Genomic DNA, 13,244 nt, shown 5'->3' with positions numbered 1-13,244 from the left:
TTTATACCTGACCTAATCCAAAGAATCTGTTAGACCCATTGTGTAAACCCCTGACCTAGCAACAGGGTATAGAGGCCTGTAGAGGGCTGAAGTACTGTAGTCATATTTCCACGTGACCGGGTCCCAAAAAAGACATAAAAGCCTATTTTCACTGTGAAACAGGTAACACAAAACCTTTCAAAGGAACAATGGACTCTCGCAGTGAAAACCATTGCATACATATACGCATATGAGTGGGGTGGAGTCTACAAGTCAGTTACAGAATTTTAATTATATTTCAACATATGATTCATATTCCCTTGTGATCTCTTTCATTCAGTGAAGTCAGTTAAATGTAACTCTTGTGTTAAATGTAACTCAATGCTAAAATGTAATCACCTGACTCCATAGATGTATTTTCTGTCAATATAATTTTTTTCTGGATCAGATATGAATCCCATGTCCACCATGTCAATATCAGCTTTTCTATGAGAAACTCTCTGTTAAATAATGGTTCAGAAAAGTAAAACATTTATTTAAAGAGAATTTTAATGAGAATGAAATGAACAGAGAATAAAAAAACTTTTTTGACGACAATGTTTCAAAATGTTCCTGATTAGTACTACTCAGTTAGTGTATCTAGATTGTGACTAACTGGGTTAGAAAACAGCAAATTGTGTGGAATGAGGATTAGTTAAGTACATCACAAGCATAATTTATGTCCATTCCATGGGTGTATGGTAGCCCTAATTCTGCATGCGTTTAAAAGTTCAGAGTTATGTTTCACTTACTGAGGAGATACACCATATTATATTTCGTGATTAGAATGAAGATTACAACACACATAACTAACTAGCTATATCAATTAGACAAATATATTAAAAAAATTGTAGTCGTGCCAACAAGTTAAATGTAATTTGACAACTTGGGACTGAGAATATGCCATGCGGGATGCTGGCGAGCTGGATGTCAAAGACTTGAGTTTTTATAACATCAAAAACCCTTATTAAAACCCTAATGTTAGGATAGGGGTTTGCCATGTCAGTGACGTAATCACTAAAGCAGTCGCTGGCTGCTTTAGCTAACCAATGTCTTCACAAGGTTGTAAACGATATCATAACCGGCATCGATAAGAGACATTACTGTGCAGCCGTATTCATCGACCTGGCCAAGGACTCTGTCAATCACTACATTCTCATCGGCAGACTCAACAGCCTTGGTTTCCCAAATGATTGCCTCGCCTGGTTCACCAACTACTTCTCTGATAGAGTTCAGTGTGTCAAATCGGAGGGCCTGTTGTCCGGACCTCTGGCAGTCTCTATGGGGGTGCCACAGGGTTCAATTCTCGGGCCGACTCTCTTCTCTGTATACATCAATGATGTTGCTCTTGCTGCTGTTGATTCTCTGATCCACCTCTACGCAGAGAGACACTATTCCGTATACCTCTGGCCCTTCTTTGGACACTGTGTTAACGAATCTCCTGATGAGCTTCAATGCCATACAACTCTCCTTTCGTGGCGTCCAACTGCTCTTAAATATAAGTACAACTAAATGCATGCTCTTCAACCGATCGCTGCCCACACCTGCCCGCCCATCCAGCATCACTACTCTGGAAGGTTCTGACTTATAATATGTGGACAACTACAAATACATAGTTGTCTGGTTAGACTGTAAACTCTCCTTCCAGACTCACATTAAGCATCTCCAATCCAAAATGAAATCTAGAATCGGCTTCCTATTTCGCAACAAAGCATCCTTCACTCATGCTGCCAAACATACCCTCGTAAAACTGACCATCCTACCGATACTCGACTTCGGCGATGTCATTTACAAAATAGCCTCCAACACTCTACTCAACAAATTGGATGCAGTCTATCACAGTGCCATCTGTTTTGTCAACAAAGCCCCATATACTTCCCACCACTGCGACCTGCACGCTCTTGTTGGCTGGCCTTCGCTTCATATTCGTTGCCAAACCCACTGGCTCCAGGTCATCTACAAGTCTCTGCTAGGTAAAGCCCCACCTTATCTCAGCTCACTGGTCACCATAGCAGCACCCACCCATAGCATGGGCTCCAGCAGGTATATCTCACTGGTCACCCCCAAAGCCAATTCTTCATTTGGCCGCCTTTCCTTCCAGTTCTCTGCTGCCAATGACTGGAAGAACTGCAAAATCACTGAAGCTGGAGACTCATATCTCCCTTACTAGCTTTAAGCACCAGCTGTCAGAGCAGCTCACAGATCACTGCACCTGTACATAGCCCATCTGTAAATATCCCATCCAACTACCTCATCCCCATACTGTATTTATTTATTTATCTTGCTCCTTTGCACCCCAGTATCTCTACTTGCACATTAATCTTCTGCACATCTACCATTCCAGTGTTTAATTGCTATATTGTAATTACTTCGCCACCTTGGCTTATTTATTGCCTTATATATCCCTTATCCTACCTAATTTGCATACACTGTATATAGACTTTTTCTACTGTATTATTGACTGTATGTTTGTTTATTCCATGTGTAACTCTGTGTTGTTGTATGTGTCGAACTGCTTTGCTTTATCTTGGCCAGGTCGCAGTTGTAAATGAGAACTTGTTCTCAACTAGCCTACCTGGTTAAAAAAAGGTGAAATATATATATTTTTTTAAACTCTAGAACTAGCTAGCTAACATTATAAGGCTGGTTTTGACATTCCATTTCTAAGATGTAATTCAAAATACCTAGAGATGAATGTGGAGATTGTGTTATTTACTAAGCAAGAACTAATATAGGGCCAACTGGAATATCAAAAACAGATTCATCAAAAAATATAATTCTTGAAGAAAATGCAATAAGAGATATTTGTGCAAACATTTGTACTTTACTGTATATTTTTCAAACAGCAAGGATAATGATTTGTAATAAAATACATAAATATTTCCATAAAACAATACAAATAAATAGGAATAATTTAATGAAAATATGATTCAATATTTTTCCCATTCAACAAAAATCTATGATTTGTAACATCACAATAAACAATCTATGATTTCATATTTTTCCTTTCAACAATAGTACATATTTGTAAAAATCTTTAGTTTAATGAAAAAAAACAAAAACAATAATGAATATTTATTATTATCATTATTATTTTTTTTAAATGTTAAAAAAACATTATTAGGGGGTGGATATAATATTGCGGATAGATTGTTGCTTCCATCAATGTAATTGTCTGCATCATTTCCAATCCCCCATTAATTTTTTGGGTAAATATATATATATCCATATACATACATACATACACATACCCACATACAGTTGAAGTCGGAAGTTTACATACACCTTAGCCAAATCATTTAAAGTCAGTTTTTAACAATTTCTTACATTTAATCCTAGTCAAAATTCCCTGTCTTAGGTCAGTTAGGATCTCCACTTTATTTTAAGAATGTGAAATGTCAGAATAATAGTAAAGAGAATGATTTATTTCAGCTTTTATTTCTTTCATCACATTCCCAGTGGGTCAGAAGTTTACATACACTCAATTAGTATTTGGTAGCATTGCCTTTAAATTGTTTATCTTGGGTCAAACGTTTCGGGTAGCCTTCCACAAGCTTCCCACAATAAGTTGGGTGAATTTTGGCCCATTCCTCCTGACAGAGCTGGTGTAACTGAATCATGTTTGTAGGCCTCCTTGCTCGCACAAGCTTTTTCAGTTCTGCCCACACATTTTCTATAGGATTGAGGTCAGGGCTTTGTGATGGCCACTCCAATACCTTGACTTTGTTGTCCAAACCTGTTGGGGCTAGGGGGCAGTATTGAGAAATTTTGAAAAAAATATGTGCCCATTTTTAACTGCCTCCTACACCAACTCAGAAGCTAGGATATGCATATTATTAACACATTCGGATAGAAAACACTCTGAATTTTCTAAAACAGTTTGAATGGTGTCTGTAAGTATAACAAAACTCATATTGCAGGCAAAAACCTGTGAAAAATAGATAAAAAAATGTGAATTTTGTGACTGTACTATTTAGTGTCATTGTTTTATAGATACCATAGTGAGAAAGGATTCATTTCGCAACTCCTACGGCTTCCACTAGATGTCAACGATCTTTATAAAGTTGTTTGAAGCGTCTATGATAAACAGAGAGCAAATTAGAATGCAGGGAAGTTGACATGTCGTCACTTCATTTTTTTGCGCCTGCGCATAAATCTGAGAAGCGTGAGTTTGTCATAATTGTTTATCTAGACATAGGATAGGTTGTGTGAAAATATTACTGATGTTTAACGTTAAAAATGGACCAAAAGATTAATGCTAAACAACGTTTGACATGTTTGAACGAACGTAAATAGATTATTTACTAGGTTTTTTTAGCTTTTCGGCGTGATTTTACACCCCCCCCACCACGTTTTGTGGGAGCATAATGAACGCTAACTACTTGGTGTTATTTGGACATAAATTATGAACTTTGTCAAAAGTAACCACATTTGTTCTGGACCTGGGATTCCTGGCAGTGCCTTCTGATGGAGATAATCAAAGGTAAGGGGATATTTACAATGTTATTATCGATATTAGATGATGCTAACTGTATAGCATAGCTTATTGTTCTTAGCATAGCACCCCGTTTATTGCAAAATGTGATTTCCCAGTAAAGTTATTTTGAGATCTGGCCATTCGGTAGCAATTACGAGATGATAATATATTATTCTTTGAATGACAATATTATAATTTACCAATGTTTTCGAATAGTAATTTTGTTATGTTCACCGGAAGCATTTCAGAGAAGAAAAACATCGGAATTTCACGCTACTGTAAAATGCTGTTTTTGGATATAAATATGAACTTGATGGAACAAAAAATGCATGTATTGTATAACATAATGTCCTAGCAGTGTCATCTGATGGAGATTGTCAAAGGTTGGTGCATAATTTTAGCTGGTTTCTGCTTTTGGTGACGCCTGACCTTGAATTGAAACTGGATGTTTGTACTTTTGTGGCTATGTACTGTCCTAACATAATCTAACTTTATGCTTTTGCCGTAAAGCCTCTTTGAAAATCGAACAATGTGGTTAGATTAAGGAGATGTTTATCTTTTAAATTGTGTAAAATAGTTGATTGTTTGAGAAATTGAAATTATTAGATTTTTGATGTTTTGAATTTCCAGCCTTGTTAGCAATCCCGTCTCGGGGTTCATTGCTAACTTGTAGCCAGGTTTTAAGCTATTTTGACACAACTTTGGAAGTATGCTTGGGGTCATTGTCCATTTGGAAGACCCATTTGCAACCAAGCTTTAACTTCCTGACTGATGTCTTGAGATGTTGTTTCAATATATCCACATCATTTTCCTCGCTCATGATGCCATCTATTTTGTTAAGTGCACCAGTCCCTCCTGCAGCAAAGCACCCCCACAACATGATGCTGCCACCCCTGTGCTTCACGGTTGGGATGGTGTTCTTCGGCTTGCAAGCCTCCCCCTTTTTCCTCCAAACATAACGATGGTCATTATGGCCTAAAAGTTATATTTTTGTTTCATCAGACCAGAGGACATTTCTCCAAAAAGTACAATCTTTGTCCCCACGTGTAGTTGCAAACCGTAGTCTGGCTTTTTTATGGCGGTTTTGGAGCAGTGGCTTCTTCCTTGTTGAGCGGCCTTTCAGGTTATGTCGATGTAGGACCCGTTTGACTGTGGATATAGATACTTTTGTACCTGTTCCCTCCAGCATCTTCACAAGGTCCTTTGCTGTTGTCCTGGGATTGATTTGCACTTTTCACACCAAAGTATGTTCATCTCTAGGAGACAGAACGCGTCTCCTTCCTGAGCGGTATGACGGCTGCGTGGTCCCATGGTGTTTATACTTGCGTACTATTGTTTGTACATATGAACGTGGTACCTTCAGGCGTTTTGAAATCGCTCCCAAGGATGAACCAGACTTGTGGAGGTCTGCAATTTCTTTTCTGAGGTCTTGACTGATATATTTTGATTTTCCCATATTGTCAAGCAAAGAGGCACTGAGTTTGAAGTTAGGCCTTGAAATACATCCACAGGTACACCTCCAATTGGCTCAAATGATGTCAATTAGCCTATCAGAAGCATCTAAAGCCATGACATAATTTTCTGGAATTTGTGGAGTGGTAGAAAAATGAGTTTTAATGATTCCAACCTAAGCGTATGTAATCTACCGACTTCAACTGCATATTCATACACACTTTTTTTAGAATATACCTTTATTATTCCCCGCAAACCCTAGCACCCCTCCCCCAGCTGGAGTAAACGAATAAACCCTAACACTTACAGTAGACTTCTACTTTCAGTTTATACATACTATACACATTTTACAGACGGTCTATTTTACAATAGTTATATTTTGTTTGTTTTTAGTCCTGGTCTTCCTCAATATCTGATGTCGATCCAGTTTGATTTCTATTTGTAACTGTGCTATTTCACAACATTTCTGAACCTATTGTCAGGCGGCTCAAGGAAGCAGGAGGGGTGAAGTCAAGCGCAGGAGACACAAATCTGTGAACACACGTTTAATAGTATCCACTCAGTCCAAAAACTAGGTAGGGCAGGGCGCATAAAACAAATGCCCAAAATACCAGCCCACACACAATGCAGGGATGCAGCCCACAATAAACTCTGCGAAACCACAGGCAGAGGGAAACACCTGTTCCTCAGATGAAAATCGTCCTGACATAAAACAATCACGCACAAACAACAAGCCTACATAGCCAGACTAAATACCCCCCCACTAAACAACTAATACAAAACAGGTGCGTGCTTAACTAACCTAGACCTAACCAACAGAAAGTGAAACAGAGGATCGGTGGCAGCTAGTAGGCCGGCGACGACGACCGCCGAGCGCCGCCCGGGCGAGGAGGGGCGCCACCTTCCATCGATGTCGTGACAGTACCCCCCCGACGCGCGGCTCCCGCAGCACGCCGACGCCGGCCTCGAGATCGCCCCGGAGGGCGAGGTCAGGGCGATCCGGATGGAGGCTGTGGAACTCCCGTATCAGCGCTGGGTTCAATATGTCCTCCACCGGTACCCTGCACCTCTCCTCCGGGCCGTACCCCTCCCAGTCCATGAGGTACTGCAGGCCCCTCACCCGGCGCCTGGAGTCCAAGATGGACCGGACTGTGTACGATGTCCAGGGGGGCTGGAGGGACCTCCTGCACCTCAGCGTCCTGCAGCGGACCAGCTACCACCGGCCTGAGGAGAGACACATGAAACGAGCGGTTAATACGATAATAAGAAGGAAGTTGTAACCTGTAACACACCTCGTTTATTCTCCTCAGGACTTTGAATGGCCCCACAAACCGCGGACCCAGTTTCCGGCAGGGCAGGCGGAGGGGCAGGGTCCGGGTCGAGAGCCAGACTCTCTCCCCTGGGGTAAACACGGGGGCCTCACTGCAGCGGCGGTCAGCACCTTCCTTTTGTCGTCCCCTGGCCCGTTCCAGAGATTCCTGGATGGCGTTCCAGGTCTCCCTAGAGCGCTGGACCCAGTCCTCCTCCGTCTGGCTCTGATGCCAGGGCACCAGGACCGGCTGGTAACCCAACACACACTGAAAAGGCGACAGGTTGGTAGGTCCTGGCAGTAGGACCGCAGAAACCTGCCCACATCCTGATTTATCCTCTCTACCTGCCCATTACTCTCGGGGTGAAAACCTGAGGTCAAACTGACCGAAACCCCCAGTCGCTCCATAAACGCCCGCCACACCCGGAACGTGAACTGGGGGCCTCGATCAGAGACGATGTCCTCAGGCACCCCGTAGTGCCGGAAGACGTGGGTGAATAGAGCTTCCGCGGTCTGCAGGGCCGTAAGAAGACCGGGTAAAGGGAGCAGATGGCAGGACTTAGAGAACCGGTCCACAACGACCAGGATCGCGGTGTCGCCCTGAGACGGCGGGAGATCGGTGAGGAAATCCACCGACAGGTGGGACCATGGTCGCTGTGGAACCGGGAGGGGCTGTAATTTCCCTCTAGGCAGGTGCCTAGGAGCCTTACACTGGGCGCACACCGAACAGGAGGAGACATAGCGCCTCACGTCCTTCACCAAGGTGGGCCACCAGTATTTCCCACTAAGACCACACACCGTCCGCTCAATCCCTGGGTGACCCGAGGAGGGTAGCGTGTGCGCTCACCTGATCAACCGATCGCGGACCCCGAGCGGGACGTACTTACAACCCACGAGACCTTGAGGAGGAGTAGGTTTCGCCTGTAACGCCCGCTCGATATCCGCATCTACCTCCCAGACCACCAGTGCCACCAGGCAGGAGGCTGGAAGTATGGGAGTGGGATCGGTGGACCGAGCCTCGGTGTCATAGAGACGAGACAGTGCCTCAGCCTTAGTGTTCCGGGAACCTGGGATGTACGAGATCGTAAACTGAAATCTCGTAAAGAACATCGCCCACCTGGCTTGACGAGGGTTCAGTCTTCTCGCCGCCCGGATGTACTCCAGATTACGGTGGTCAGTCTAGATGAGAAAAGGGTGAGGCGCCCCCTCAAGGCAATGTCTCCACACCTTCAGGGCTCTTACCACAGCCAGCAACTCTCTGTCCCCCACATCATAGTGTGCCCGAGCGCTGTGATAGCACGGCTCCTACCCCAGCCTCGGACGCGTCCACCTCCACTATGAATGGCAAAGAGGGATCCGGATGCGCCAGCACTGGAGCATCGGTAAACAGAGCCTTCAGGCGACTAAAGGCCCTGTCCGTCTCCGCTGACCACCGCAACCGCATCGGCCCCCTCTTCATCAGTGAGGTAATGAGAGCCGCCACCTGCCCAAAGCCCCGGATAAACCTCCGGTAGTAATTGGCAAACCCCAAGAACTGCTGCACCTCCTTCACCGTGGTGGGAGTCGGCCAATTACGCACGGCCAAAATGCGGTCACATTCCATCACCACCCACATTCCATCACCATGTGGAAATGCGATACCCCAGAAAAGAGACAGCTGGTTTGGAGAACTCACATTTCTCAGCCTTGACGTATAGGTCATGCTCCACCAGTTGCCCAAGCACTTTACGCACCAGAGACACGTGCGTGTATAGTGGAGTAGATCAGAATGTTGTCGATGTACACCACCACACCCTGACTGAGCAGGTCCCGGAGAATCTCGTCCACAAAGGATTGGAAGAGGGCGGGAGCATTCTTTAACCCATACGGCATGACGAGGTACTCATAATGGCCAGATGTGGTACTAAATGCAGTTTTCCACTCGTCCCCTCCTCGGATACGCACCAAATTGTACGCACTCCTGAGATCCAATTTCGTGAAGAAGCGCGCCCCGTGAAATGACTCCACCGCCGTGGCGATGAGAGGTAGCGGGTAACTGAAACCCACTGTGATGGAATTTAGGCCTCTATAGTCAATGCGCGGGCGCAGACCCCCCTCCTTCTTCTTCACAAAAAAGAAGCTTGAGGAGAGGGGTGATTTGGATGGCCGAATGTATCCCTGCCTCAAGGACTCAGTGACGTATGTCTCCATAGCCACTGTCTCCTCCTGAGACAGGGGATACACATGACTCTGGGGAAGTGCAGCGCCCACCTGGAGGTTTATCGCACAGTCTCCTCGTCGACGAGGTGGTAATTGAGTCGCCTTTGTTTTACTGAAGGCGATAGCCAAATCGGCATACTCTGAGGGAATGTGCACGGTAGAGACTTGGTCTGGACTCCCCACCGTAGTCGCACCGACGGAAACCCCTATGCATCTGCCCGAGCACTCCTTTGACCACCCCTTAAGAGCCCTCTGTCTCCACGAAATCTTAGGGTTGTGAGTGGCTAGCCAGGGGATCCCTAGTACCACCGGAAACGCCGGGGAATCAATGAGGAAGAGACTGATACTCTCCTCATGACCCCCCGCATTACCATGACCAGTGGCATGGTGACCTCCCTGACCAGCCCTGACACTAGTGGTCGACTGTCTAAGGCGTGCACGGGGAAGGGTTGGTCCAACTGGACCAGAGGAATCCATAACTTAGCGGCGACCCCACGCGCCTGAATCGACTAGCGCCTTAAGCCAGGAGTGAGGGGAAAAAGCAGAAAAGGAAAATAATGCATGCATGTGACTGACAGGGGGCTCTGTGTGAGGCTGGTGCTAACTCAAAGGAGTGCTCTGCCTGCCCTCTGGACTCCCGGGCGAGCTCCTCCAACACCGGTCCACAGTGTGCCCTCTGCGACCCCAGTGGGTGCAGGAGAGGGCTCCCCCTCCAGTCTTCCTGGCTGCAGCCCCCCCTATCTCCATAGGCGTTGGAGCAGGAGGGCTGGGAGTTGGAATGAGCAGGGCCCGGTTCGGACGTCCGCGGGCGGCCAGCAGATTGTCCAGTCGGATGGACAGGTCAATAAGCTGGTCCAGGGTGATGGTGGTGTCCCGACAGGCTAACTCCCGGCGGACGTCCTCCCTAAGACTATACCGGTAGTGATCTATAAGGGCCCTCTCATTCCACCCCGCTCCAGCGGCCAGGGTCCTGAACGCCCGGGCAAGGAGGGGCGCCACCTTCAGTCGATGTCGTGACACCTATATACATTTTACAGACCCCGTATGTTTTACATTTGTTATCTTGTTGTTATTAGTCCAACCCTTCAGCTCCATTCAACCCCTCCCATCTATCTCTTAACACCATCCATTTTGGATTTCTATTTGCCATATATTTTTCAACTGTGCTGTGAGGCTTCACAAAAGTACTGAACATTTCTATTCTCATAGCTTCTACAGATTGTAAATTAAAGATAAACCATTTTTTCTAAAATAATGATTATATTATTGAACGATTGTCTATGACTTTTCAAAACAATAATGATTAGTTGTTGCTCAGTGAGCAACTGTGTGGAATGGTTTCCAAAGAGTGGCCAGCCACATGGCCTTTAATGTCCCTAGGAAAATCCTGGCTTGATGCTAAAATCTTGTATACTAGTATGCATATTTCTATACCAAACGTGGTCTGTCATGTACGCTTAATAAATGTAATATGATGAAGTCCTTATGTAGGCACTCTTCAAATAAAGTGTTACCCAAAAGTATTTGCGAGTCAATGAAGCTGTTCAGCTAATCATATTGCCAATGATCCACTAGATACTGTACTGTATGTTGCATAATGTTAGCATAATTGGTCTCAGCTATATGACAGTGGTTGCAGGTGTGTGAACAACAAATCAAATGAAATCAAATCAAATGTTATTAGATTTGATTTCTTGTTCACACACCTGCAACCATTGGCATATAGCTGAGACCAATTATGCTAACATTATGCAACATACAGTACAGTACATTATATTACATTTATTAATCAGTTGGTACATTTGTTGTCACACTTAAAAAGGGATACATTAAATGGATAGCGTGAGACTTTGGCAATTAAGACCTTTTCTACTTACCCAGAGTGAAATGAACTGATGGATGAAATGTTTATGTCTATGGTAGTTGAACTAGCGTTAGTGTTATGACTGGAAGTATACTGGAACAGCATGCTTCATTGGTCAGAGTTCATCTGACTCTGAGTAAGTAGAAAAAGGGCTTAAAATCACTTAAAATAGGTTTGTGAATTATTTTATTCAATGGTTTATATATAGTAGCAAACAATATATGAAATGGTTTATAGTATATAGTAGCATGAGTCAATGATACACATCATGCTCATGAACCAAATACCGCTTATGCTGTGCCCCAATACCAAAATATTGAAATAATGTAGCACACTCAATTGTTTCGGATTACTAATCATTTTTATTTGGTCAATATGAGATATCTAACACATATCAGTGATGCGCCTCATGCTCATGAACCTCATGCCACTCATGCCCATATCTCTGAAGCTCCTGTACTCTCCAGGCCTCATGTACATCTGCCTGCCTCTGAAGTGGGGCTGCTCGTACATCAGCCAGTGGCCGTCCATCACGTTGCAGGACTGGCAGTCGGACATACGGTAACGCTCCTGGATGGAGTCACAGTCGTCCATCATCTCGTGCATCTGACCTCCGAAGTTCTCCCTCTCGTAGATCCTCATCCTGTAGTTTCCACGGTGCTGTTAGGAGGAAAGAACATCATAGGGTTACTTTATTGATCAGTGAAATTATATGCAAACTCATTTTGTTGGGAATACCACCATCAAAACATACTTTATTTTCAAAGATTAATCTATGTTCAACCTACCATGGGGATCATGCGACAGGATCTGAAACCATCGCTCATTCCCATCATACTCTGGTAGTCAGAGTACTCTCCCCTCTTCATGAAGTACTGGTTTCCCATGTAGTTGGGGCGCTCGTACACCATGAAGCATCCACTCTGGACCCTGCAGGATTGGCACCTGCTCATGTAGGAGGAAATGTCAGGGCAGTCGGAGCTGCACTCATAAGAGCGGCCCTGGAAGTTCCTGTCCTCGTAGAAGGTGGCCTGAAAATAAAAAGGAATCATTTCTAGAAATTAAACAATTTTATGAAACAAACATTTTAGATACATTTGCGATGCTATTCAGTCACAATGGTAACCAGGTTATCGGGATAAGTACAACTATCATGTTGTAGTTTAGGGTGCAAGAGCATTACAGCCCTTTTGTAGAACAATCTATGAAAATTAAAGAATAAGTTAAAAAAAAAACTTCCCCGTTCTTACCCTGCCCATGTTCATGCTGGTGTTGGACATGTTTGCTCACTGTACTGCTGGTTTCTGCTGCTGAACTGACTTCCTACCGGGTTTAACCCTTTCTTTTATACCTGACCAAACCTAAAGAATCCCTAGCTCCATTGTTCAAACCCCTGACCCAGCACCATGCTATAGAGGCCTATTGAGGCCACTGAGGTGACGTCCACATTTCCAGGGACTGGATCCCTCAGGTCCTATTGTAACCATCGATGGCCACTAGATTATCGCCAGTTGATCTCTCCTTAAACCATAAATACGTGCTAAAATCACCAGCACAGCTGATTTCAATTGCAACCATTATTGACCACCAAATTACTGCTCCCTAAAGCTGATGTCAGTGTTAACATTTTAGTCCTGCTTGCTGTCAAAATCTTTGAAGACTTTTTCGGCTTCTGCTCTCTATACATATATTCAATATAAGGAAGGTGTTCTTGTTTTGTACACTCAGTGTATATCTAAGTAAATAAACAGAGCTCTCTACACCAACAGAGCTCTCTGTTTCACTGCAGACAGGGTTCCTGGATGAAGACTGAATCTAATCATGAACTGTAAAGAATGTTGCTATGATAGCTAACATTAGATACTGTAGCTATCTGATAGAAAATATTACCAGACTAGTTAGCTAGAAAACAACTTTGTCTGGCT

General features: G+C 44.2%; 1 protein-coding gene across 1 annotated transcript; it reads right to left on the bottom strand.

Moving 5' to 3' along the window:
* Window positions 1-11,658: 11,658 nt before the first annotated feature.
* Window positions 11,659-12,725, bottom strand: LOC106582328 (gamma-crystallin M3-like). The gene is made up of 3 exons (XM_014165310.3): window positions 12,570-12,725; window positions 12,108-12,350; window positions 11,659-11,979 (listed from the first exon to the last, which is right to left on the bottom strand). The coding sequence occupies exons 1-3, from the start codon at window positions 12,597-12,599 to the stop codon at window positions 11,704-11,706; spliced, it is 549 nt and encodes a 182-aa protein (XP_014020785.1). The 5' UTR covers window positions 12,600-12,725; the 3' UTR covers window positions 11,659-11,703.
* Window positions 12,726-13,244: the final 519 nt, after the last annotated feature.

Source organism: Salmo salar, chromosome 21 (assembly GCF_965601325.2).
Source record: "Salmo salar chromosome 21, fSalSal1, whole genome shotgun sequence".
Classification (NCBI taxonomy): domain Eukaryota; kingdom Metazoa; phylum Chordata; class Actinopteri; order Salmoniformes; family Salmonidae; genus Salmo; species Salmo salar.
The sequence above is the reverse complement of the archived record's forward strand: the minus strand, read 5'-3'. Positions and strand labels throughout refer to the sequence as shown.